Here is a 25,968-nt window from a genome sequence, read left to right as displayed (position 1 = left end):
GGGAGACGTGGGGTTGATATTAAATCGTCCTTTATTACACAGATACAGAGGAAAGAACAGACAGAACCTGAATCATAAAGTTTACATCTTTCACAGGGCAAACATACAGTACACTTAGAGAAAGCGGGAAACAGCAAAGAGGGCTTGGGGCGGGAGGGGGGACAGCATGCCGAAGGAAAGTCCTACCGCGTCATCTCTCCGTGCTGGCCCTGCAAACCCAGGCAGCAGAGCAGGGTGGGCGCCCCCAAACCCACCCGGCCCTCGGTGGGGGCTCTGCTCTCCAGCCCCCAGCCCCAGGGACCCCCTGCACCCCGGTGTCCCCGTCCCCGGGGCTGGCAGGGAGCCGCGGGCAGGGTTTGGGAACCGGTGCTGCCCGCGCAGCCGTGGGCAGGGGGTCGGGGGCACGACGCCTCCCTGCCGGGGCTGTGCCTTTTGGTGGCATCGGGGGAGACCCCAGGGTGCTGCCGGGTGCTGCGGGGGGCCCTGCCACTGCAAACACCCTGCACAGCACCCGGGAGCTGCTCCGGGAGCAAGGTGACGCCGTGCCCCCAACCCCAAACCCACCCGGGCGCAGGGACCCCCGAGGAGCTGGGGATGCCCAGGAGGAGGTGGGCGAGGGGCGGCTGTGGCAGGCGGTGCCAGGGGTCGTTCCGGGGAGGTTTGGGGTTCCCAGAGCCTTGCCGGGAGGCAGCACTTTGGTTTCAGCTGGGGTTTCCATTTGGGAATGCGTGGGGACCCCAGGCAGGCTGTCCCCCCACCACGAACACCATTCCCCCGCTCCAGCTGCAACAGGGGGAAGAAAACCCAAGACGGGTGCTGCAGGTGGCCACGGGGTCCTGATCCAGCACAGGGCTGTGCCACCCTGTCCCCCGTGTCCCCAAGCTGCCCCGCAGCACCCGGGGTGTTCCCAAGCCCTGCGGCTGTACCAGGACCACGGGGCACATCCCTCTGCCAGCACCCGGTGCCACAAAGCCACCAAAAACAAGGCTTGGGGCACACACGTCCCAGCCCCACGCACGTCCCAGCACCGGTGTGGGGCAAAAAAAAAACAAGGAAGCACCCGGTCAGAGCCTCCCCGGCTGCCACCACGGCCGCCGTCCTCCCCGCACCGCTATTTTTTGGAAATATCACACGTTAAAGCTGTCGTTCTGGTTTGGACGTCTGCTAGCGCCGCGCCGCCCGCCCCCTCCCTCCCTCGGCTTTTGGTTTCAATGCAAGGTTCTTTAGGGAATTTTTATTATTAAGAAAGAAAGAAAAAAAAAAAACAAACACAAAGGAAAACAGAAAATAAAATAAAATAAAACAAAACAGAAAGGAGTGGAAACGAGAGCAGACTCTGCGTAAATGCTCTCGGCTGCGTTTTCCCGGCGAGGCGGAGGTAGAGAGGCAGGGCCCCGGTGCGGGGGGGACAGGGGGCACGCGGCGGGGAGGGGACGGACACCCAGGGCAGCAGGCGGCCCCGCAGCAGGAGCATCTGCAAAACCCTTATATATTACCTCTTCTCAGGAAACGTAAGAAAAATAGACAATATTACATATGTCACACCATAAATAAAGCCAACGCTCGCTCGAGGGGCACCCGGCCGAGCGCTCCCAGCGCGGGGTGCGCGGGACCCCCGCTCCCCGAGGGGACACCCCGAGGTCTCGGGGTGCGCAGGGACCTGCAGCAGGGCTCGGTGCTGGTGGCACGGGGCAGGAAACGTCACCTCGGGGCGCACCGGGCCCTGCTGCGGCACGGCACGGCACGGCACGGCCCCACGTCAGCTCCTGCTGCAGGAGGGCGGCACGAGGGCACCCGCGGTGCCATCTGAGCGGCCCCGAGCCCGTCCTCCTCCCGCCTCGCCTCCAGCAAACACACAGGATGGTTTTTGCAAATGCGGAAAAACTAAAGCTCCTATCGAGCACACGACTTCTTCTGGGTTCAGCCTAGCTCCTACACACACCACATCCTCCCGGGGTTTCTCGTCACCCTTTTATTTGGCAAAGTGTCTCTTATTATTATGATCACCGGCGGTATTATTATTTTTTTTTTGGACCTCTGCGGACGCTATTTACATTCACATTAACGTACAGCACTCCTGCCCGGCCGCGCCGGGGCACGCTCTGGCTTCCTTCCCTCCTCCCGGAGCCGTGGGACTTTCCGTATTGCACTCCCGTCCTCTGCGCTTCGTACGGCGCTGCGCAAAGTTACAGCATCTCCTACATCGTCTTTGTCCGCCTCCTCTGCGAGGGAGGAGGTGGTGCCTTCTTGCCTTTTTATTTTTTTTATTTTTCTTGCCTCCTGGAAATCGTTGCAAAAAAAAAATATTAAAAATTATAATCCAACGCGGGGAGCGGATAAAAAGGACAAAAACCCCGGGGTGTCGGCGCACGGGGGCTGGGAGAGCAGCAGAATTCGTCCCTCGCGCTCCTCGTTCCTCTCCTCCGGCGGCAGGCAGAGGTAGGGAAACCCAGGGGCTCCTGCCCGTGCCCCCCATGCCACGTGGGGAGCGCTCCTCTGTTTATTTCCAAAAAAAAAAATTCTTTTTTTTTGCTTTATTTTAGGATAGAAACTCGTCCAACCCCCAGGCGCGCCGGGCTCCCCCCGGCCAGCGAGGACGGGAAGCGTCGGAGCAAGCGACAACAGAACGAAACGAACTTTGGCAGTGGAGAGACGTTTGGATCTTTCTCGTTTTTGGATTTCCTTTGGAGCAGAGGTGAGTCTGGTCTGTTCTTGGCTAGCTAGCAAGGTAGTTTACAGGTGAGCTTCTGGCACGCCGCTTGACTTGGCGGTGTCTTTTTTTTTTTTATTTTTCTTTTTTTTTTTCCTTTTTTTTTTTTTTACAATATCTTACTTAAAGCCAAAGAGTCCGACGTTTTCGTTTTTATTTTCTTTATTTTTTTTTTTACAAAAAAAAAAAAAAAGAGAAAAAAAAAAAGAAAAAGAGAAAGAGAGACGAAGAAAAGAAGTTTCCTTCCTCCTGCGAGCGAGCTCCTGGGCAGCGCCGCATGGCGCGGCCAGCCTGCGGCAAACCCCTCATCCAGAAAGGAGGAGAAAAATAAAAATATAAAAATATATATATTAAAAAAAAAAAAAAAAACACCCGGTAGCAACGAACAGCAATCCCCCAAACGCTAGAAAACCAACCAAAAAAAAAAAAAAAAAAAAAAAAAGCCAAAACAAAAGACCGAAGAGAGAACAGAGAAGAACCGGCGTTCGCCTTAAACTCCACTTAAAGCCCGGTTTGAGGATCCGTGAGGATTATTTGTGAGAGATAGAGAGGTCGTTTTGGAGGTCACACGAGTCAGGTAGCTGAGGAAATTGCATCGAGTGCAGTCTGGTTCTTTTGGCGCGCCGCGGCGGGGGCGGCAGCGGGGTTGGGGGGGGGAGCGGCTCAGCGGGACGCGCTCTCCAACGGGGCCGGGGTGGCCGGCGTGCCGGCACGGGACGCGGCCCCCGAGCCCGTCTCGCTGGGGCTGCTGGCCATGGGGGGCACCCCCTCGGGCTGCGCCGAGCCCCCCGGCAGTGTGGGGGCGGTGGCGGGGGCCGGCAGCCCCTGCAGAGTCTGCCCGCAGACGTGGTGGTGCTTCTCCCAATCCTTGTGCTGGCAGAAGGAGCCGCAGTAGCGGGCGGTGTTGCAGCCGCTGCAGGTCTCGCTCGCTTTGCGCCCGCAGTTCCAGCAGCTCTGCGGGGACAGCGGGGGACAACCTCAGTGCTGGGACGTGCAGCGCCCCATTCCTGGGCTGCGTGCTGCGTCCCGGACCGTGCGCCGCAGCCCTAACCACGTACCCAGGCTGCGCACCGCATCCCAAGCCACGTACCCCATCCCGGACCGTGCGCCACAGCCCTAAATATGTACCCAAACCCAGTCCCCGAACCACAGCCCAAACCACATGCTTATTCCTGGACTGTGCGACCCATCCTGGACCATGTGCCCCATCCCAGTCCATGCACCACGTCCCAAACCCCATACCCAAACCCTGTCCGTGCACCACACCCCAAACCACTCACCCCATCCTGGACCGTGTACCACGTCCCAAACCCCGTACCCAAACCCTGTCTGTGCACCACATCCCAAACCACATAACCCATCCCGGACCATGCACCTCATCCCAGATTGTGTGTCACATCCTGGACCAGGCGCAGCATCCTGGACCATGTGCCACATCCCTGACTTCATATTTCTTATCCTGGACCATGCATCCTCATCCCAGACCACGCACACCCCGTGCCAGACCACCCTCCCCATCCCATCCCCACTCGCTGCAGGAATTCCCACCCCACCAGCGGTGCCGCAGCCACCCCGGTGCTGCTGAGCAGGTCCCCAGCACCCACCCCGTTCCCTCCCCCCCCCAGCCTCGTGCCCGCCAGCCCCACCTCGCTCGAGTCCTCCTGCTGATTGATGACGGTCAGGGCGTCCTCCGAAGCCTGGCGCTTGGCCTCGGCCAGGGCTCGCTCCATCTTGGCTCGCTCCGTCGTGATCAGCTCGTGGGCTTTGCGCTCGGCGTCCGACACGGCCTTCTGCAGCTCGGACATGGCCTGACGCTTCACCTCGTTCACAGCTTCTTCTGGAAGGAAGGCGAGCGAGCGTGGCACGGGGCGTGCAGGGACCCTGGGGGGCTCCCAGCGCCCTCCGGCCCCGCGGGCACGGGGAGGGGACGCAGCGGGGATGCTGCCGGTTGGGTACGCTGGCGGGGCCACACTCACCAGCCTTCCTCCAGATCTCCTCGGGCATGTAACCGGAGAGGGGCCGCGGTGCAAAGTCCCGGTGAGCGTCTGCGAAGGATCCAGGCGGGAGATGACAACGCCGTTAGCAAAAGGCAACCCCCCCGTGACCCGACCTGCCGGCCGAGCCGGTCCCAGGGGAACGGCACGGGCACCCCGGAGAGGGGCCGGGGCTGGGCTGCAGCCCCCCCGGGTCAATACCTAACTGGGGTGCCTCGGAGCTGGAGGAGCTGTTGTGGGGGCGGGCGGAGGGGGGGCTGCCTTTCTTCATGTCCTCGGCGTCGCTGTAGCGCCGGATCCAGTGGTTGAGCTCCTCGCGGTCGGCCTCCTGGCACCGCCGCAGCACCGTCAGCGACCGGCGCGTCTTCTCCACCATGTCCATGATGCAGTTCAGCAGCTGTTGGGGGGGGCAACGGAGGGGCTGGGGGATGCGGGGCTGGGCGCTGGGGGGCAATCTGGGCCGCGCAGGGTGGTGCCGGGGGCCGTGGGAGCGAAGGATGCTCGGGAGGAAAACCACAGGGGGACACGGTGGAAGCGAGGAGCAAAGCGGGGCGGGCACAGCACGGCTGCCCCATGCATGCAGCAATTTGGGGGGGTGGGCTGGGGGCTCTACGTACGTTGTTGAGGTGCTTCCACTCCTCCGCCCACTCCCTGTCGGTGAGCCGGTGGTCGATCACCTCCTCCTGGCGCGCCCCGTGCACCGCTGCAAGACGAGCGCAGGACAGGGGGGGTCACCCCGGCATCGCCCCCAACCCCACGCCGTGTCCCCCACCTCCCCAAACCAGGGGGCTCGGGGGGGTGCTGAGCTCACCGGCGGGCCGCGGGCGCTCGCGGAGCTCCCGGGGGTCGGCGTGGCGGTAGGCGTCGCGGTAGTGGTGCGCCATGGCCATGTCCTCAAGGCGGTAGTGCTGGGGCAGGGGGGCGGCGGGGGGGGGCAGCCCGTTGGGCGCGTGGCTCAGCCCGTTGCTGGGGCTGTAGCGCTGCGCGGGGCTCATGGTGCACGGCCGCTTGCTGAGGTGCTCGGGGTGCAGGGGGTCGCGGTCCAAACCGTTCTCTTTGGTCCTGGGGAGGGGGTGCAGAGGTCGGTCCCCACGGGGTCCCCGAGCATCCGTGCACAGCTCCGCGCCCGGGTGCCCGTTCCCACATCCAGCGCCCCGTGCCGGGGGGTGCGCCCCAAAAAGCGGCGCCCCGTGCGCCCTCACCTGTCTGGTGTCCTCCTCTTGCCGCTCTCGCTGACCTCCAGGAGCAGCTCGGAGGAGTCGATGGGAGAGGAGGCGTTGGCGTCCAGCAGCAGCTGCTCGTGCTGCGCCAGGTACTGCGCCGGGCTCTGCTTGGCCATGCGGGCGCAGTGCAGCAGCTCGCGCTGCAGCAGCGGCAGGTTGGCCTGCGAGGGGAGCGGGAGTCCAGAGCCCACCACGGCACAGCCATGCTCCCCAAAAATCAGCCACCCCAGCCACCCTCGATCTCCCCATCCCTCCAGTTCTCACTTTGGGGACCTGAGCCCCCAGCTCTGGGGAGCCCTTTGGGGTGCGCGCTCGGCACCGGGGCCACCCCCAACTCTCCTGGCACCCACGGGGCACCAGGGTGCCGTGAGCTGCCCACGCACCCGTGTGCTCCCCCCCCAGTGCTGTCCCTGAAGCAGCAGAAACACATTTCTGCCCGGGCCCTGCTGCTGCCAGCTCCGCTTTTCTCTTTAGGCAGCTGATTGGCAGCCAAGGCCCCATCTGTTGGACGCGTTAGCGCTCGGGGAGGAGAGGCACGGCTGCAGCTCCCGCCCCTTCCCCGGCTGAGGGAACGACCCCGAAAACCAAAAAAGCCCCTGAGTCTGGGAAGCACGCCGCGCCCGGCTGCTTGCACTTAGGGTAATGAGAAGCAGCTGGAGCCCAAGGTGGAAGCAGCTGGAGCAGGGTGCCGGGGCGGCCGGCGGCACGGGGAGTGCTGCTGGCCTCGGGGACACCGCTTGGCGAGGGGGTGGTGGGGATGGGGGGCTCCGTGTCCCCCCTGATCTGCCCTGCTCGGCTCTGCCTTCCCTGCGGGGTGGCTTCCTGCTGCAAGGGCTGCAAAGGTGGCTGGGGGCACATTTTTTTTTACTCCTCTGCTAAGGAGGGGTGAGCGATGCCAGGCTCAAACATCTGCCACCCGTGCCCGTGGTGCCAGGAGTGCCAGCGGCTGGCGAATCCCTCCGGAGCAGGGTGGCAGTGCAGAGTCAGCACGAAATCAGAAGGAAAATTAAAGGAAAAAAAAAAAAAAAGGGGGGGGGATTTTTAATGAATTGCAAATGGTTTCCAGATGGGCCTAACCCCGCGCGTTATTGCAAACAGCTCCACGAGCGCCTCGGCCTGACGGGACTGCCCGTGGGGGGGGGGATTTATGCACCCGGGGGCCGTGCAGGGCACCCACCTTCAGGAAGGGGATGACGAAGGGCCGCAGTGGGAAGTTGGTGGCCTCCTGGAGCTTGGCGTGGAACTCCTCGATGGTGAGCGTGGAGTTCTGCGGGGACAGCCCGGGCTCAGCGCCGGCCGCTCGCAGCCCCCAGCCCACCCTGTGCCCCCTGGTGCTGCCCCTGGTGCTGCTCCCTTGCTCTGCTCCCCGCCGGCTCTGCCATGCTCAAGGGAAAACCCCGCAGGGTTTGCTGGTGGTGCCAGCAGTGGGGACCCAGCCCCACACCACTGGTGGCATCCACTCCATCCATCTCCCACCCTGGGAACCATGCAGACCCTGCGGGACGCCCCCATTTTTCCAGAATTTAAGTCAACCCAGCACCAAGAGGCTCCTCTTCCCCATTTAGCGTCACCTCCATCCCCAAATTAAAAACCAGGAGCCTCGCTCGGTGACACAGCTGGAGCATCACCCGCCAACCCCAGGGGCTCCCCAAAACTGTTCCCAGTGCCCGGCGAACGTACCACGAGCCCCAGGACGAGGGTGCGCACCCGCTCCCCGATCTCGGGCGAGATGTCGTTGCCGAACTGCTGCAGGGTGGTGAGGAAGCGCTTGAGCTTGCTGAGCTGGCGGGCGCCGCAGGCCGGGGGGAGCTGGTGGGTGGAGAGGGAGGCGGTGGAGGAGGTGGCCGGCCCGTTGCTGAAGCCGTTTGGGGTGGACGGGGCCCCGTTGATGGCGGTGGGCGAGTGGCTGCTGCCGTTCATCACTGCGAGCGGAGAGGAGGGGAGGTGAGAACGGTGGCACGGGGACGGCGCTGGGCTGGGGGGACCCGAGCATCCTGCTAGGCACTGAGAAACCAGTGTCCTCCCACGGCCTGGGGTGCCCGGGGATGCTGCTGCGCCCCTGGGGCAGCGCGCGGCAGACGCAGGGGTGGTGGATGGGTTATGGTGAGGGCCTGATCCTGCTCCTTGCCATCCCGGCAGCCAAGAGCTGCCAGAAGCTGTGCGTTCCCCACGCTGCCCATCCAGGAGCCTTCACCTGGCTGCTGCCCACAGCACCCTGCCCCAGGGGGTGGGCAGGACCCCGGCGCACAACAGGGCGCACCCCGTTCCCGTGCCAGCCCTCGGCGCAGCGACCTCTCTGTGGGCAGCACGGGTGACAGCCCCCTGCAGCCCGTCCCCCCTGTGCACAACAGCCTCGCACCCCTCCGCCAGCACCCGGGCATGCACCGTGCTGCTCCCACCATCGCCCTGACCTGGTGGTACTGGTGCTGCGGGGTGCTGCAGCCCTGCCTGCCCTGGCTGCTTCCACGGGCTCCCCCTCGCTCTCCAGCCGGCCGGTCCCAGCCGCCCGCTAAAGAGGTGCCGAAAATAACCCCCGGCCACAACTGCTTTTATTCCCACGACAGGTGGGGACTAAGTTAGACGCCGCACGTGTCCCTCGGCCGGGCCGGGGACAGGGTTTGCATCCTTGGGACGGGGCAAGGAGAGGGGCTGGGGGGGCAGAGCCCTGCCGGGGGGGCTCGGGCTGCGTCTCGGGTCTCTCATTAGAGCGCACGTTTCATTTTACTTACAAAGACAGACCATCGACCATTTCAAGCAACCATGAAAACGGCCGCGAGGCAGAAACGTCGGAGGGCCAGCGTCTCGATCTGCAAGCAAAATAAAACACGCTATGATGAGAGAGCAGAGGCGGCAGCTCTCGGCCGGGGGTCCCGTTGGGCACGGCCCGCTCGTCCTGCGGGCGAAGCCGCGTGGAGCCTGACGTGCCGGGGATGGAACCGGGTCCATCGACCCCACGCAGCCCACGGAAAGGCTCCGAGGATGCCCCCCTCCTCGTACAGTCCCTGCCCAGCCCCAGCTCAAGGGGCAGCTTGTGGAAATTCCTCGAGACCAAGAACAACCAAAACTCTGCCCCGAGCCCACGCGGTGCCCACACCAGCGGGATGGGGACGCCTGCACCAGCCCCGCACACGGATCCCAGAGCCCTGCACCCACTGCAGGGCTGGGATTAAAAAGCAAAACCCATCAGAGCGCAGAGAGCACAATCCGATTTCTAATTAGAGAACATCTGCTTGGGAGCGCAGCAGGGCCGCGGCAGCCAGCGTGCAGAGACCTGCAGTCCCTATAGAGCACCTCGATGCCACCACTCTGTCACCTGGGCACAGCCAGCAGGTCCCCACCACCACAGCCAGCCGTGACACTGCCCCGCACCGCCCGGTGCCACACGCACCCACGTGGCCATGCCCAGCTCCGAGCCCTGCAGCCTCCTCCAGCTGCTCCGTGCTCCCATTTGGTGACCACGCATCAGGAAACCAGGGCGTCCCTGTCCCCAGGCACCTCGCTGGGGACAGGCAGAGCCCACACACATCCCAAATCCCTTCTCCAGCACACCAACAAGGATCACCACCCCACGGCACGGCCAGCACCACGCAGCGCAACGAGGTCGCGACGGATCCCAAAGGCAGCGCGTGGCCGAAGGAGCCGGGCAGCCCCCTGCCCGCCGTCCCCTCCCCGTCCCCATACTCACTGGTGCTGGGCGTGAAGGAGGGGTGGCGCGTGGCTCCCTGCGTGACGGCCGGCGGCGGTGGCGGCATGCTGGGCGGCGTGGACCTGGGCTGCGTCTTGACGTCGGCCGGCGAGTCGGGCATGGTGGCGGCCCGCTTCGCCGCGGGATCTGCGGGGACAGGGCGCGCGCGGTGAGCGGGGCAGCACCGCGGGGGACAGCCCCTGCCCGGCGGGTCAGGGCCTCGGGGACATCGGGTGTCGCCGGTCCCCAGGTGGAGTGGGAGCGCAGGGAAAAGTGGGGACGGTGCCTGGTGCCCTGTGTCCCTGTGGGGTGGTGGGGATGGTGCACTGAATCCTCCACAGATGTGTGGCACTGGAGAAGGGACAGGGCACGGCTCTGCAGGCACTGCCCTGTGCCACGTGAGCTCCACACCTTGCGCACAGCACAGCCCGGGCACATTATCACAGCATTATCACAGCTGCCATCCCTGCAAAGCCACCCGCCTGCCAGCAGCGACCTCGGGGATCCCGTGCCCAGGCTGCCCGCTAGCACCTCGCCAGCCCCAGGGCGATTGCGGGCATCGTGGTGCCGGGCAGGGATTGCGCACGGGCAGCAAATCCTGGGTGCACGATGGGTGGCACACGATGCTGCTCCCTGTGCCACCCACAGCCCAGAGGCTGCCGTGCCATGCCGTGCCATGCCGTGCCGTGCCAAGTGGCCACGAGCACGCCAGCTGCACAGGTCTGTCACCATCCTGGCCAGGGTCCCCGCTGCACGCAGCGGGCTCGCCACCAGGCACGGCTGCTACCCACTCATCTAACGCGCACGCCTAATCCGCTGCAACTGTCGGGAGATTAATCGAGCCCGGCAAGAGCGCATGGTCCGGGCTAAATAAAACCGGGGCCTCGTCCCGAGCAAGATGCTAGCAGGGCTTGTCCTGCAGTTGATGCCACGTGGGGAGGAGCGGGGAGCCAGGAGGGCTGGAGGTCACCACCGCGGTCCCACGGCACCCCTGGCACCAAGTGAGTGTCCTTGGCTGGTGTGCAAGGCCATCCTGGCACTGCGTGCTGGGGTTTGCCTTTCTGCGCCCCCTTCTCCCTCTCCAGCCACAGGAGAAACCCCAAGGCTAAACAGCACCTCTGCCACGGAGCAGCAGTTTGTTCGCGGGCTCTGCCAAAATAAACGGGATGCTTTGAAAAACACCTCTGCTTTTCCTCGCCACGGGGTTTGGGAACGGCTCCTCCAGGCAGGACAGAAGGGACTTGTTGGAAGGTGCTGGGGGTTTGGGAATGATGCCGGGAGGTGCCTGGCTCGCACCCTGACCTGCAGCCTCCCTCCCACCTCCTGGGCCCGTTGTGTGGCTCTGCAGCTTTACGCCAGGTGTAACAGCCCCGGGGACAGCCCTGGCACGGGGGAGGCACGAGAGGTGGTGGGTCCAGTGCTTCGGACTGGAACCAGCTCTGGCTGCCCACATGGAGATGTGTCCGCAGGCTCACGAGGCTCCAGCACCAGAAGGGACGCAGAGCACGGGTTTTGTGCCCCGAGGCCAAAAAGGGCGACAAGGAGAGGTCAGCCTGCAGCCCACATCCCACAGGTGCCCTCATGATGCTGCCAAGCCCAGCCCCTGCTGAGCGTCCCCAGGACGCATGGAGACGGGGGGGGAGCCCTGGCACAGCCGGGGGGCTGCCGTGCACGTGGCCCCCCCGAGCCCACCACGAGGTGGGTGTGAGCACAGCCAGTCCCTTCATCCACAGAGCGTGCAACAGGGCACAGCCAAACCCTCCTTGGCTCAGCACCCCCTGCCCCTTGGCAAAGCACGGATCTGGGCATCCTTCCCCTCAGCCAGCGTCCCCCCAAGCAGGGGCACGGCACGGAGGCCACGGGGCTCGTCCAGCTGGAGGAGAAGGTGGAGAGGTGGCACCCTGGGGACCCTGTGCCACGGCACCTGCCCCACGCTCCCTGCACGGATCCAGCTCCAAGGGGCTGCAGCAGAGGGGCCTGGCTCTGCCTGGGCTTGGGGGAAAAAGCACAAATCCGCTCATCCTGGCGCCGGCACGGCTGCTCCGCAGCTTCCCATCAGGAGGAAAGTCTCCACGAAGCTGAACAAACACCAGGGGAAACTGCGTCTGGGTGTGTTATTTCTCTCTCTCTCTCTCTTTTTTTTTTTCTCCTCCTCCATCTCTTGAAGCCATAAGTTTTTCCTGCTGCGTTTGCAATCCAAACACCGCCGCGCGGGCACAGGAGCAGGAGGCAGCCCCCGAAGTGCCGGATTTCTCGGTGCTGAAGCCCAGAAAAGCCCAAAGCAAACAGAGCCAGGCTGCTGGGACACCCGTGCGCCCCGGTGGCACCGTCCCCGCGGCGTCACACGTGCCAGCAGCAGGGCGCTGCCCCTCGCTTCGCCAAACCACCCTGGAAGCCCCAGCTTTTGCCTCCAGCCCCACGAAGCTCCTGTGAGGCTCTGAAGCACCGGTGACAGCAGCCTGGCCGTGTCCTGCTGTCCTGCCACGTGTCCCTCCGTCCGTCCTGCCCTCCCCGTCGGCGGCAGGCGGTCGCCAGCCCGTGCCCAGGCTCTGCCCCCCGGCAGCGCCTCCGAGCGTGGCACCAATTCCCCGGCACCGCTCAAACTCCACTGGAATCCTTTTTTTTTTTTTTTTTTTCCTTTTTTTTTTTTTTTTTTCTTTTTCTTTTTCTTTGGGGTAATTTGTCCCAGCCGCTCGGGGCTGTGTCTGTTTTCCTACATCTGGTTTCCATTAGGCCTGTGCAGCCCAGATGAATAAGTAATAATATAAAAATAAAAGGATTAGTATTTTCTCCTCCGCTGGCCGGAGCGGGGCCGTACCCCGCCCTGCCTCCCGGTGGGAATCAGATGCCGAACCCCACGCACCCCCCGACCCCGATTTGTCACACCGGAGGCCTTAACCCCCCACGTGCTGGCTGGGGACGGTGCCCACTGGTGCCACACGGCCACAACCGTGCCCACTGCCACCCCTGCGGGTGCCAAAGCAGGGCACCACGTGCGCCAGCCAGCTTCCCAAGCCTGGGGGTGCAAATCCCCCTGCCGTGCCCCCTGCTCTCTGCACCCTTTAGCCAGGCCTTGGGGTGTCTGGGGACAAGGACAGGGACATGCCAGCCCCGGGGTGGCTGCGTGGCACCCGAAGGCAGTGCCCGCTCTGCTCCCGTGGGCACGGAGCCATCCCGGTGCAGCAGCGGCTGTCGGAAAGCTCCGGCTGCCTGCGAGCCTCCCGGCGAGGCTTTGCCATCGAGGAAGGGGTTAAAAGGGAATTAAAAGAACAGCATCCTTCATGCTCTCCAAATGGCCACAAATGAAATCCAGATGCTGGAGGCGACGTCTCCCCGAAGCCAGGCTGCCTCCCAAACAAAGGAAAGCATTCCTGCTGCTCAGCTGCTGGTGCCACGGGGGCCAAGAACAACTCCCCGATAAGATCGCGAGGGCCGGAGCCGCTCCATCTGGACCGCGTTAGGGCAGCGCTCCGCGCCGGCAGCCGGGCGGCCGCGCTCCCACGTGTGCGAGCCGGGCACGGGTGGGGGGGAACCGCAGGGCGCCAGCGCCCCCGAGCTCCGTCCAGCACCCCAGGGTGGGCGCACACGGCGCCAGCCACCCCGGTGCCTTCCTGGGGGTGTTATAGGGGTGCCCGTGCCCCAAATCCCAGCGTGGGCACCCCAAGGAGCCGTGGCGCATGGGCTAAACCCTCTCCAGCACCCTGCTGTCAGCTCCTGGGGACAGCCGCAGCGTGGGGACAGGTCCCCCACCCCCGGGACATGGTGACGATGGCAAGCAGCTGGTGGGGGAGGACGTGGCTCTCCCCAAATTGCGCACGAAGGGGAGGGAAGCAGGATGGTGGTGTGCCAGAAGGATGCTGCGCAACTCACACAGCCACGGCCGGGGTGTCCCATGTCCCCAGGGGGCTTTGGAAAGAGGTGACGAGGTGGAGAAGGAGCAGCAGCTGGGGCTGGAGCCGAGGGGGGAAGGAGGAAATGGGGACACCCCCCACGGCTCCCACCACCCCACACAGGTGGCACCGGTGTCTCCTCCTCGCTCTGACAACTTTGTGAGGTTTCCCTGAAGCAGCACGTTTTGGGGAGCCGGGCTGCAGGGTGCGGGAGGAGTTGGGGTGTGGGGGGGGGAAGCGACGCAAGCCCCAGCACCAGTCAGCACAAATGAAGCCTTTTAAAAGGAAATCAAATTAATTAAAGCCTCTGCAGAAGATGTAAACGAAACCTGGCCTCTGGCAGCTCCAGGCCCGGCGAGGCACTTGCAGGCGCCCTGCAAACGGGGAGCTGTGGCTGCAGAGCCACCGCCGCCAGGAAGCCGGGCAGCACCTGGCACTGCGGGCACCCCACGGTGCTCGGGCATCCCCTGCTCTCAGAGATGCTCACACCACGGGCAGCACACTCCCTGCTCCCCCAAAATCCACGCCATGCACCACACCACGCAGCCGGTGGATTTGGGGATCCCTCGCCCATGGGTGCCCTAAGCCATGCCCCAACCTGGGGCACTTTCAGCCACCCCACACGGGGAGCACGGTGGGTTTCCCTTTGGCACATCCCAATTTCCTTCCCTTTCCCTGCAGCCCCTGGCTGGGTGGGCACCGCAGAGGTGCCCGCGCTCCCCGGGGAATCAGGGACCCCAGAGCCCTGCCCGCTGCCCTGAGCAGCCCCCCCGGGGACCTGCAGCCCCCCCAGGACTCCAGCCATCAGCTGCCGGTCAGCTGGAGCCAGGGTGGAGAGAGAGGGAGGGAGAGGGAGGTTATTCTGATTTTCCTCAAAAAAAAAAAAAAAAAGGGAAAAAAAAAGCCCTCTCTGTTTTACAAGCCTTCATTTGCTATTGTTTATGTAAACAGGTAAATTGTTTCGTATCTCAATTAAAAACATCTGCCACATAAATGAATACCAATTAACTCATCCTGTTTTTAATTACTCTGTTAATTACACACAGGCAGCAAAAAGGATGGCAGGGGAATAGGGAAAGCATGCTTACAGCCCCCCCCCCCCCCTTCCCACCTTGCTCTTGGCAAGGATCCGAAATATGCCCAGATAATGATGGATTAAGGTGGCTGGTGAAAACAATGGCTCGTCGCCAGCTCCGGGGATTTCGGCTCCCTCCCCGCCCCCGGCCGGGCGCCTCACAGGGGTATTTCCCGTTGCCCTCCCCGTGACGCCCCCCATTTTGGGAACCCCACCAGAGGTTCCTACATCGCCCCGGGACCGTGGCACAGCCCGGCCACCTCTCCCGGTGCCGTCCCCACGGCGCATCCCCGGGGGACAGCAGCCCCCGGAGCCACACGGCCACTTGCAGAGGACTCGTTGCCCGCGCATCGTGGACCAAACACCCCCTGGGTGTGCCCACGATGCCCATGGGGCGAGCACCATCCTGCAGCCCGGCCGTCCCGGCAGCGATCACCGGGTGACCCTCGTGCCGTCAGCTGCGCCGGCCTCGCACCCCCCCCACACCCCTCCTCCCTTTCCCCGGCTGCGGGAAGCTTTCCAAGCAAGCAGATGGGGCAGGGGGAGCCGCGGCGGCGAGGAGGAGAGCAGAAAAGGCTATTTTCTCACGCTACATATTTTACAAGTCGAACATTTTGTGCAGTTCAGCCTTGCCTGTAAAACCGTCTCGGGACCGAGCGCCAGGGCGCAAGAGCCGACGGCGGCGTGGGACAACGCCACCGGGCAGCCCGAGGCAGAAAAGCCACGAGTGGGGTCCCCACGCCCCCTCCCCACCTTTCCGAGTGGGGAACTCGCTCCCCAGGTTCTGGGGGAGCACAGGACGGATCCTGGCCCACGACCATGAGCGTTGTGCCTGCCCCGTCCCACCAGCAGCTCGCGGGTGCGGGAGGAGGTGGGCACGCACACGCCCTCGCTGCTCCCCAGCTGTCCCGCGCACCTGGAAATTAAATATGCTCTCTAAACACGGCGAGCAAACAGAGGGCTTGTGCACCGGGCTTTGCGTGGGCACACAGGGCGGCGCGAGGCTCGGGGCTGCCCTGCTCTGCGCACACATCCTCCTTGCAGCAGCGAGCGGCGCGCCATGAGGCCACCAGGCCACGGCATCCGTGCCGAAAGGGCGACCGATCCGGTGACGAGCTGCAGGAGGGGCACCCCAAAACCAAAGCCATGCACTCCTCGAGCAGGCAGAGCCCTGAGCTAAAACGCTCCGTGACATTTTTGCAGCCACATATCCACAGGGACACTTGTGTCCAGAGGTGGCCTCGAGCAGGGACAAGTGGCACAAGCAACAAGGGGGCTGGGGGCACTTCGGAGGCACGGAGCGGTTGGGAAGGGAAGCAGTCCCTCTCCGAAAGCTGGCGGGGAGCTCCGTGCAGGTCCCTGCAGCGTGGGAACGCCGAGGCACCGCCGGCTCCCCGGGGACGCCGGGCCAGATCCTGCCCTGGAGGCGCCAGGACGGTGACGGCTCCGAGGGGGTGCCGAATCCAGCGGTGCATCCCCACAGCCTCCGGGCTGCTGCGTCGCTGACTCTTTGTCTCTTTTTAACCACAGGCTCCATTTCAAGGCAATTTTGCCCGTGCGAGATTTAATGCAATAACGCAGGAGACAAAAAAAAAAAATAAAAAATAAAAAATATTAATGAGAATTTTGAAAAATAAACAGGAAATCCTTCGGATGCTTTCTGGAAACATTGGTCAGCATCTTCCGAAGGAAAGCTGTGGGCTTGTCAAGGTGGGGTTGCCTCTGGGGAGGCTGAGCGAGCGGGGAGGGAAGGCAGAAAACAAGCTTCAGGAAATCTAAAAATAAGCCCAGAGCCGGGCAGGGGCACTAACACCAGCTCGGCACCCGGTGGGCTCTCACCTCTGCGCCCCAGCCCGGCCTCGCCCTGCCCAGTCCATCACAAAGCCCTCGCTGAGTGCCCCCACTTCGGGTCGCCCCATTTCACCCCGTCTTTGCACCGAGCTCCCTGCTCCTTCCCAGCCTGGCTGCAGGATCAGGCCCTGATCTGCCCGAATGCTGCGCACCCCGCGACGGTGCCAGCACGGCCGGGGGCAGAACCAGTGCTGGTGGCTGTGGTTGGTGTCCCTTGTGCCGTGGGGACCGGCTCCCTGCCCCACAGGAGCACGCATCCCACTGCCAGCACACGCTTACACCTCACCAGTATCCCTGTGCTCCGGGTCCAGCTCCCCAGCAATGCCCTGAACCCGTTAGGAGATGTTTAATGGTTTATGGGGTGCCTCTCAGCCCTGGGGGTCTCACAGCACCCCGCACCTCTTCCCCGGGGCGCAGGGAGGCTGCACGGCCGCAGGCAGGGAGCTGCACCACCCCGAGAGCCCAAGGGGGATTTGAGCTGCCTGCATGCAGCGAGCGGAGCCGAGAGCCCATTTCCACAGCAAACCCAGGACGGGCGCACGCAGCCCACCCCAGCCACGCCACGGGGTCCCCGAGCTGCCAGCGCATCCCCGAGCCCCCTTCCCACGCGTGCCACAGAAACAGGCAGAGCCTGGAGCTTGCTCGACCCTCCGAACCCACAGAACCTACACAACACCAGAGCATTTTTGCATCCTTCGCCCTGCAAGTCCTCACCGTAAGAGGCAAATCCTGCATCCACGCAAGGCCTGGCTGCCACCGCACCCAAAACAAGCGGCCAGCCCCGTGCCAGCACCCAGCACCACGGGAGCACGGCCCCCGCTGCCTGCGCCCCCCGGGCTTTTCCTCCCTGCACCCCAACGCGTCTCCCACACAGCTGGGCCTGCCAGGAGGCAGAAGGAGGGGAAAAAGCCGCACACAGCTCAGCACATCTCCGGTCTCCTTCCCAGGGCTCCCCAAAAGCAAGCCCCCAAACTTCTCCGTGCGCCTCAGCCGCCCGCGGGGCCGCGAGCCCGGCTCTGCCAGCTCCTCACCCGAGCACCAGCGCGGGGCTGCGGGCGCCGGGGCCCTCAGCATCCTGCCCGGCCGCTGCTCCGCGCTCGCCGTGCGTTTTCGGGATGGATCCCCAGCATCTCCGTGCCCCGGCTGCCTCCGTGCACCGCAGCAGAGCTCACCCCGCCGAGGTGCCGAGCGAGGCGAACGGCGGCAGAGCGTCTTCGAGTCGCTCGACAAAGGAGCGCGGGATTAATATTCCTTTTAATTAAAGGCAGAAAAATCTCTTTGTTCCTGAACAGAGAGAAAACAACAGAGGGAAGAGCTCCGGAGCTCCTTCTAAGCGAGAGACGAGACCATCGCTTAGATCCAAAGGCACTGTCAAGGCGCACGTGACCCCGAATTAAAAAAACAAAATGAAACCCGGCAGCAGCGGCGGCAGCTCTCCGGCACCGAAGGGAAGTTGCAAAGTTTTTCTCGGCTAACGGGAAAAAAAATAATAATAAAAAAATAATAATAATAAAAAAAAGAAAAATCCAGCAAAAGGTGCCCGTGAGCAGCTGAACGGGGACAGCGCGGGGGGAGCCCTGGGTGCGGCGGGCGAGCTGCAGCCTCCCCGTTCCCTCCGGACCCCCGGGGGCAGCTCGCAGCGGGGCAGCGCCGACCCTCGCCCCTCGCCCCCCGCCCGCCCCCTGCCCCCGGGGAGCGCCCCCGGGCACGGCCGGAGGCTCTGATGCGCCCTCGCCCCGGCTGCTGTCGCCTCCGGGGGGGGAGAAACCGGGCCGGGCCCCGCTGCCCTGCCAGGGACCGGAGCGCGATGGGGCACCGGGAACCTCCCCGGCACCATCCCCGTCTCCGAGCGCTGCGCACCGGGAGCGTTCCCCGGGCACCGGCGGCACCCCCGGGCTCCGGGAGCGTTCCCCGGGTCCCAGCAGCACCCCCGGGGCACCGGCAGCATCCCCCGAGCGCTGCGCACCGGGGGCTTGCTGCAGGCGGCGGCAGCGCCCCGACACCGACAGCACCCCCGGGGAGCGGCAGCATCCCGGTCCCCCGCGCACCGGCAGCACCCCCGAATACCAGCAGCACCCCCGAGTACCGGCAGCATCCCCCGACACCGGCAGCATCCCCTGGGTACCGGCAGCCCCCTAACAACACCGGCAGCCCCCTAACAACACCGGCAGCCCCCCGCTCTCCTCTCCCCGCGCCCCCTGCGCCCCGTGCCCGGCCCTTACCGTGCTGAGGCGCGGCGGCGGCGTGCGCTAAGTCCCGAGGCAGAGCCGAGCGGTGCGGGCAGAACCGGCGGCGACCCCCGGCGGCGACGGAGACGACCCCGGCCCCGTTAAGGCCGGCAGAACCGGAGCGCGGCCCCTCGGCGGCGGCTGCCGCCCCCGGCACCTGCCCGCCGCCCCTCGCCACCGCCGCCGGGGGCCGCCAGCCCGGGGGGGTCGGGGCGCTGCCCCCCCCCGGGGACGGACACCAAGGGGTTGGGGGTAAGGAGGGGAGGGGAAGAAGGGGGGGGCGCCGCCGGGAAGGGGGAGGGCGGAGAAGCCCGGGGGAGAGCCGCGGGGGTCGCTTCACCCCCTGCGCATCCCCCGGCGCCGCGCCCCGGCCCCGGGGCGCCCGCGGCCGAGCTCCGTGCCGGGCCGGGCCGCCCGCAGCCCCCGCTGCCGCCCCGCCGCCCGCCCGCCCCGGAGTGAGCGCCGCCCGCCCCCGCCGCCGCCTTACACCGAGCCGCAGCCGATCCCGGCAGGGGGCGCCCCGCAGCCGCCGCCGCCGGAGAAGGGGGGGGGGGGCGCCCCCGGTGCGCGGTCGGGGAGGGGGCGGTGGGAGCCGGGGTTAGGGGGAGGGAGGGGGGACAAGGAGCGGGGGTTGCGCGGGGACACGGGGATGGAGAGGGGGTGGGGGTGGGAGGGGGTGCGCGGGGGTTGGGGGCTGCGGGGGGGTGGGAAGGGTTGGGGGGATGTCGAGGGTTGGGGGGTGGGAAAGGTTGGGGGTTGGATGAGGGTTGGGGGTGGGAAAGGTTTGGGGTTTGCTAAGGGTTGGGGGGTGTAAATGGTTCTGGGGGCAACAAGGGGCTGGGGCTGGGGGTTGTAGGGTTTGGGAGGTGTCAGCGTGGGGCTTGGGCTGGCAGGGGGCTGGCACCCCAAGGACTGGGGGGGCTGCAAGGGGCTGGGGCTGTGCTCGCTTTGCTTCTGTCCCCGGCTGCCCCGGGGATGCCCAAGGGCTGGGGTTGCAGTGGGAGCAGCCCCACGTGCGGCCACAACATCTGTGCAGGGCGAGCCCCACGGGCACCCCGCCACCCACGCAGCCTGGCCTCGGGGTCCCCCCACCCCACACGGCCTCATCCAGGCTGCCCCGGGGGGCCGCACAGCACCGGCACCACGGGGATGCCCACGGAGGTGGCTCCCTGCCCACGCCGTGTGCCCGGTGCATCCATCCTGTGCGCCCCGTGCCAGCTGGGGGGGCACTAAAAGTGTCCCTTCCCCCCAAAAAAACCCTACTACGATGTTGTTGCTGGCTAGCGCAAGCCCTGCTAATTTCCCTGCGAGCTGAAGCCCTGCCTCTTTGTGTAATTACTCGGCTTGGCAGCTGCCTTCCCTCTGCGAGTTGCCGCCAGGAGCCCCTGCGCCCGGGTGCTTGTTGCATTACTCATCCGCTGCTCTCCCCGGGGCGCAGGGCGCTGGGGACCACGGCGGGGCCCTGCCGGGTAATGGGGTTCCACTGGGGCACCACCACTGCCGGGGCACTCATGGCACCACGGCTGCAGAGGGCACAGGCTCTGCACGACGTGCACGTCGCGTGGCCGTTGTGCAATTGCCAAATGACCATTGCGTGGCCACTAAGTGGCCGTTGTGTGGCTAGTAAATAATGCTGCATGGCCAGTAAACAACCACTGCGTGTCCAAGCTCCCACCTGCATCACCTCGGGTCGCAGGATGGTGCCTCATCCCACCCCAAGGTGCCCCATCCCCTCCCAGCTCCTGCTGCCATGCACGGAGCCCTCCTCCTGCCCGCACCTCCCAGCCCCGAGCGCTGGGGTTGCCCCAGGAGCCCCCCACTGGAAGCACCACGGCCCCACCATCGAGGCCCCGCGGGCGCAGCACCATCCGCCCCCGCGCACAGCTGCACGCCGTGCAGCAGCAGCCCCGGCTGGCACATGCAAATGCAACGGCGTGGGTGAATTTGGGCACGTGGTGCATGGTGCAACACCCCCCCGGCGCACACGTCCCGGGTTCTTGGAGCACCCAGGCATCCCGAGAGCGCTTCCCGAGGCTGAACCCCAATTTCAGGAGGGAGCTGTGGGGGTGGCCACGCTCTCAGCCAAATATGCTGTCCCGTATGTGCGCCCCACGCCCTGCAAGCTGCTAAATTCATGCTGAAACCCACCAGTAAATGTCCAGTGGGCGAAGCCCAGCCAGAACCCAAGGGTGACCAGCGCTGGCCCCGCACCCAGCGACCTGCAGGTACCAGCTGCAACCTTGCCAGCTTTGGTTCATTTTGGGTGTAGATGCAGGATGCTATCGAGTCCCGTGGTGGGACGAGCCGGTGGCAGCGGCACCACGATGTGCACGGGGCACCGTGGGCAGGGGGGGGACCCTGCCGCGTCCCCCCCGGCGGCGTTTGGGTGGCAGGGTCTGCCTCGTTTCTATTCCGCGCGCGCAGCCTGTAATTTTGGTCTATTGAAGTCATAATTCACCGCTGAGAAAATAAACATTTGTGTTAGCTCGCTTTATTCGGCGGGCCTCGTCTGAATGTTAATAACGCCCTGCCGGCGCGCTCGCACGTGGCCTCGGCCGCCGGGACAGACCCGGGCACCCGCGGCCGTGCCCGTGCCACCTCCTCGCCTGCAGCAGGCTGTCACCTGCCGTCCTGTGCCATCCCTGGAGCCCAGCAGACAGGAGATGGGTAGGGAAGTGTCACACCGTGCTACGGCAGGGATGATGATGGAGCTGGCGGCGAGGCCACCTCAAAAAAATGTGACATTTTGGTGATGAAACCTGCGGCATGTCCAAAAGCCTGCGCTCATCCCTGGGTCAGTTTGTGTATTTTTTTGGGTGCTCCCCGGGCTGCACTGTCCCCAGCGAGGGCAGGGGGGCACCGAGGTGACCCCCCAGGTGCTCCGATCCAGCCCCAACCCTGCTCAGGGCTGCCCTGTCCCTGGCTGGGTTCTCCTGGCACCGGGTGCTGGGTGCTGGTGCTGGGGGCTGGTGCTTTCCCCTCCGCATTTGCATCTTCCCAGCCTTTATCTTCCTCCCAGTCTCTGTATTGCTGCAATTACAGACACTTTAAAACACAATGATCTGGCTGTTAGTGTGATGGATGACAGAACCTTTCTGTCTGGTTTAAATCACTGCCGAGAGTGAGCAAACTTCCCCGCCTTAACCCCTTCGTGCCCCTTAACCCTAATCCGGAGCCCTCCCCGCCGCTGCCACGCACCCCACGGACACGCGTGGGTCCCACAGCAGCCCGAGACCGGCGTGCAGCCGGCTGGCATGGGGATGAAGCACACGTGTCGTGTCAATTTGTGCTCCCTTTGTGGCGAGGAGATGGCATCTCCTGCTGCTGAGCACCAGCCCTGTGCCCACCAGTGCCACCCTCCAGGTGCCGTGGTCCCCTGGGGCGGTGATGGCACCACAGTGCACGGCTTCTGCTCACAGGTGCTGCCTGCTGTGGGTGCACAGAGGAGGATGTCCCCCCTTCCCAAGGCTCAAGCCTTATAAGAGAGCCCTCGCTGCTGTTTCTTGCACCTCGCTGTGCCGTGAGTCATCCCCGTGCCGCCGCGCAGACCTGCTCCGCCGCGCCGGGGCTCATCTGGGGGCGAAGGCACCGAGCCGTGCCCGCGCTCAGCCCCAGCGTGCCGCAGGTTTCCTGTGTCACCCCCAGGAGTCTGGCTGCCCGTCTGGGTCTCTCCGTCTCTACACGCAACCTCACAGGGAGCTGAGCATCCCCGGGTGCCTCTCTGCGGTGTTTTGGCTGTGCCAGGGGGAAGCCCTTGGTGATGCAGAGCCCCTCACCCTGGCTGCGCGCACGGAGGCGGTGGCCTTAATCCCAGCTCCTAAATCCATCCCCGGGAGCTGGGCTGCAGCCCCCAGCGCTCTCCCCTTGGCATTTTGCTTGCAGCTGGAGCCCAGGCTGGTGCTCCCCTTCCCCGCAGGGCAATTTGGCAGGGAATGCGCGGGGGAGATAAGGGGCTGGTGGGGAGCCAGCGGCCGGGGAAGACAGCTCGCCCGCGCGCCGGCTATCGCCCGCCGCAGCTGCATCCGCCGCGGGGACATCTGCTGCTCAGGAAGCGCCTCTTGCCAGCTTTTCTTAAGAAAGGGGCTTCGCTTGTGCCTGGCTTCCCCCTGCGCCCGCTCGCGGGGGCTCCCGGCGTCGCAGCCCCCCGCCCTTCTGCCACCCCGGCCCTCGCCGCCGCTGGGATGAAGGCTGGTGGGAGCAGCCCCTGCCTGTCACCGCCTGTGGGGAGCGGAGCCGAGGGCTTTGCGGCTTCTGCACAACTTCCATGAACATGAAAAGGGAAAAAAAATCATGTTTTCCTGGCTGACAGATTCGTTCCTGCTTCCCTTTCAAAGGGAAACCGGGCCCTACTGCTTATCATCCCGGCGCGCCCTGCACCGCAGCCTCCAAAAAATCACCGTCCTGGCTTAGACACTGGGAGGCTTTGGGATATGTCGCTGTTCCTCTGGATGCTTTAAAATTCCAGGTTTTGGGGCTGCTGGGGCTGTGTTTGCAGCTTTTCTTTGCCACGAGGTGCCTGGAAACTGTCCTAAGTGGAGATGGCCTCGTGCCCCTTGCTCCTGGTGCCTGGGGGTGCACGGAGACACCGCTGCCACCCTGGTGTAAGCAGCAGCCGGCCAGCAGCACGTCCCCTTCTTGGCCTGAGGGAACATGCCAGAGGTGATGAGCTGAACCCCAGCAGGTGCCCAGCACACGCAGCACACTGGGAGCACAGCACAGGATCCCTCAGCTCCTCCGCTCCCTGTCCCGGTGACGTCCCCTGACCGGACAGGGGGCACACGGTGCTGAGCCTCCCCGAGAGCCCCGTCCTTCTTGTGGGGCCCCTGCGCTCCCTGCGAGACCCCCCTGCAGCAGAGGGACCTGGGGAGCTTAAAGCATCTCCTGGCCCTGCTGAAGCTCCACGGCTGCCCTCCCATCTCCAGCTCTGTGCAGCTCCTGCTCCCCTGGCTGAGCCACAGGGGAGCCCCAGCCTCGTGGCGGGGCCATCCCAGAGGTCTGGGATTCGTTACAAGGTCCAGATGCGCTGTGGCAGCGGGGGGACGTTGCGGCTGCCTCTGGCCACCTGCATCGTTTCCAAGTTCCCAGGCTAAAAGCAGGGCTTGTTATCAAGAGCAAAAAATGTGCCACCTCTGTTGTATTTCATTTCCCTTTCTCCACCTCTTCCCTGCCCGCTGTGCATCTGAGATAACAGCTCTCCGCGCTGAAGCCGGAGCGAGGAGCAGGCAACGGCCTCACCAGCCCCTATCGCTGCCTCGCTGGCTGCGAGTAAATCAGGAAGTTTGCCGAGATATTTGGCCAACAAAATAAACGTTTCTCCTGCCAAGCACCTAACCGGCACCTCCGCCAGCCCGCAGCAATCTGCACGGCTCCGCTCGCTGCGCCCCTCTGGGTTCAGGGGGTTCCCCTCACTCTATGGGGCTGGGGGCATCAGTGGGGTGCTGTGTGCTGGCACGGGGCAGGGACCGGTGTCCCCATTGCTCCCACAAGGGGATCACTCCCAGGCTTCAGCATTTTGGGTGTCTCTGCCTCAAATAGGAGCTCGGGTGCTGGTGTCCCATCAGAGGGGCGCAGCGCTGGCACCTGCTGTGCTCACACAGTGATGCAGCACCCAGGAGAAGGAGCTTGGGAGCACCCCATGTCCCTGTCCCCATCCCAGCGTGCAGGCTCAGCAGTGAGGGCTTCATCCTCACCCCTGGCCACGCCACTTTTGCCAAGGGATGGAGCCAGGATGGGGACCTGGGAGGTCCCCACACTGCCCAAACCCTGTCCTCAAACCCAAGCTGGCCGCATCCCCATCCGGCACGGTGGGTATTAGGGCCGGGCAGGGGGGCAGGGTGCTGTGCCCGGTGCATGGTGCCGCAGGGCTCGCAGCCACCGGGGGAAGGGGTGTGTGAGGGGAAGCACGGCAGAGGGCCAGCATTGTTCGCTCGGGGCAGACAAACGCCGGTGACTCAGCCGGCCGCCGCTTTCCTTCCCGCGCCCGGCACGGCCCCACCGGCTCCCTGCTCGGGGTGCCGAGGGATGCCCAGCACAGGGCATGGGGATGTCCCAACCCCCGGAGCTGGCCCCGATGCTGTCACGCTGCAAGGGAGCAGCAGAAGCAGCAGCTGGGGAGCCCCTGGGGCTGCATCCTGACCGTGGTGGGATGGAGCTGCTGCGGGCAGGGTCTGGCTGCTGCCGGGGAGCGAGCGTGGGAATGTGCTCCCGAGCCACACGTGAGCTGCTGACCCAATAATGAAAGAAAGCACTGGGTAAACAGGGGATTTAAACCCTGCAAATAAAACCTAATCGTGGCTGCTTGCTCATTACAGAAAGGTTAATTGCAGAGCGGGCTGCGGACGGGTCCCCGTGCCCCATCCTGCTGGTGCTACGAGCTCGGCTGTGCCCCAACCCCCTGCCCTATTGCCAGCTCCAACCGGCCCCATGGGGACACCCCACTGGGGACCCCCACGCACCACTTGGGCAGCACCTGCCTGGCCCCAGGGCTGCGTGTGACATCGGGACAAGTCACCTGCACCGTGCCACGTGCACGTGGGTCGCCCACAGCCCCCCGCCTCCCTGCTCCCACCGCTGCCTCGGCCTTACCTTGGCTGGTCCTGCCCGGTGCCCTGGCGCTGGAGGGGTGGCTGTCGGATTTGGGGGTGCCCCCGGGCATCCCAGGGGTGCGGGATCAGCGGTGCCCAGCACAGCCAGCCCGCTCCTGGGGCAGGCACAGGTCTCTGCACCAGGGAAGAGGATGCTGAGCAGCGTCGGGCTCGGTGCAGCGCGGTGAGGTGCGGGGCGTCCTGCCCGAACGGTGCCTGCCCTGCCGTGAGGGCCGTTCATGTGACTGCCGGGGCCGGGGTGGCAGCAGCGCCGTGTCCCATGGCGAGGGGGAAGGTGAACAGCTGCCGGGCAGTGATAATGCGGCGGGTGGGGGGAGGCCGGGCAGCTGCGCCCGTGTCCTTCCCCAACAGGAACCATCTGCGACCAAGCCCAGCTCTGCCTTCCCTATCAGCCATTCCGGTCTGACTTTCCAACAACTTCCCCTTCTCGCCGGCTTCACTTCCTCACTGCGAGGGGCCAACGCGGTGCAGCTCAGCATGGGCAGCACCGCAGCAGGGTGGCAAGGCATGGCACAGCATGGCATGGCACGGCACAGCATGGCACGGCACGGCCAGCAAGGTGCACGGTGGTGGCACAGGCAGCGTGGTGCGGCACGGCACATGCAGCACGGTGCAGTTTGGCATGGCACAGCCTTCAGAGCGCAGCCTGGCGTGGGCAAGGCAGCGTGGCACAGCTGGCAAAATGCAGCCTGGCATGGGCATGGGAT

At 64.9% G+C, this 25,968-nt stretch overlaps 1 protein-coding gene across 5 annotated transcripts; it reads right to left on the bottom strand.

Annotated features, from left to right (window-relative positions):
- Positions 1-12: 12 nt before the first annotated feature.
- CBFA2T3 (CBFA2/RUNX1 partner transcriptional co-repressor 3) lies at positions 13-25,640 on the bottom strand. 5 transcript variants are annotated; one of them, XM_068693375.1, is made up of 12 exons: positions 25,242-25,640; positions 9,613-9,759; positions 8,657-8,734; positions 7,608-7,849; positions 7,105-7,194; positions 5,907-6,088; positions 5,516-5,766; positions 5,322-5,407; positions 4,906-5,101; positions 4,687-4,755; positions 4,357-4,547; positions 13-3,664 (listed from the first exon to the last, which is right to left on the bottom strand). In XM_068693375.1, exons 1-12 carry the CDS (start codon positions 25,309-25,311, stop codon positions 3,374-3,376), a joined length of 1,893 nt encoding a protein of 630 aa, XP_068549476.1. In that variant the 5' UTR covers positions 25,312-25,640; the 3' UTR covers positions 13-3,373. The 5 variants fall into 5 exon arrangements, with proteins under 5 accessions (XP_068549476.1, XP_068549478.1, XP_068549477.1 ...); XM_068693377.1 differs by lacking the exon at positions 25,242-25,640 and adding an exon at positions 18,651-19,116; XM_068693376.1 differs by lacking the exon at positions 25,242-25,640 and adding an exon at positions 17,460-17,839.
- Positions 25,641-25,968: the final 328 nt, after the last annotated feature.

This window comes from Anas acuta, chromosome 10 (assembly GCF_963932015.1).
Source record: "Anas acuta chromosome 10, bAnaAcu1.1, whole genome shotgun sequence".
NCBI lineage: Eukaryota > Metazoa > Chordata > Aves > Anseriformes > Anatidae > Anas > Anas acuta.
This window is presented reverse-complemented; position numbering and strand designations above follow the sequence as displayed.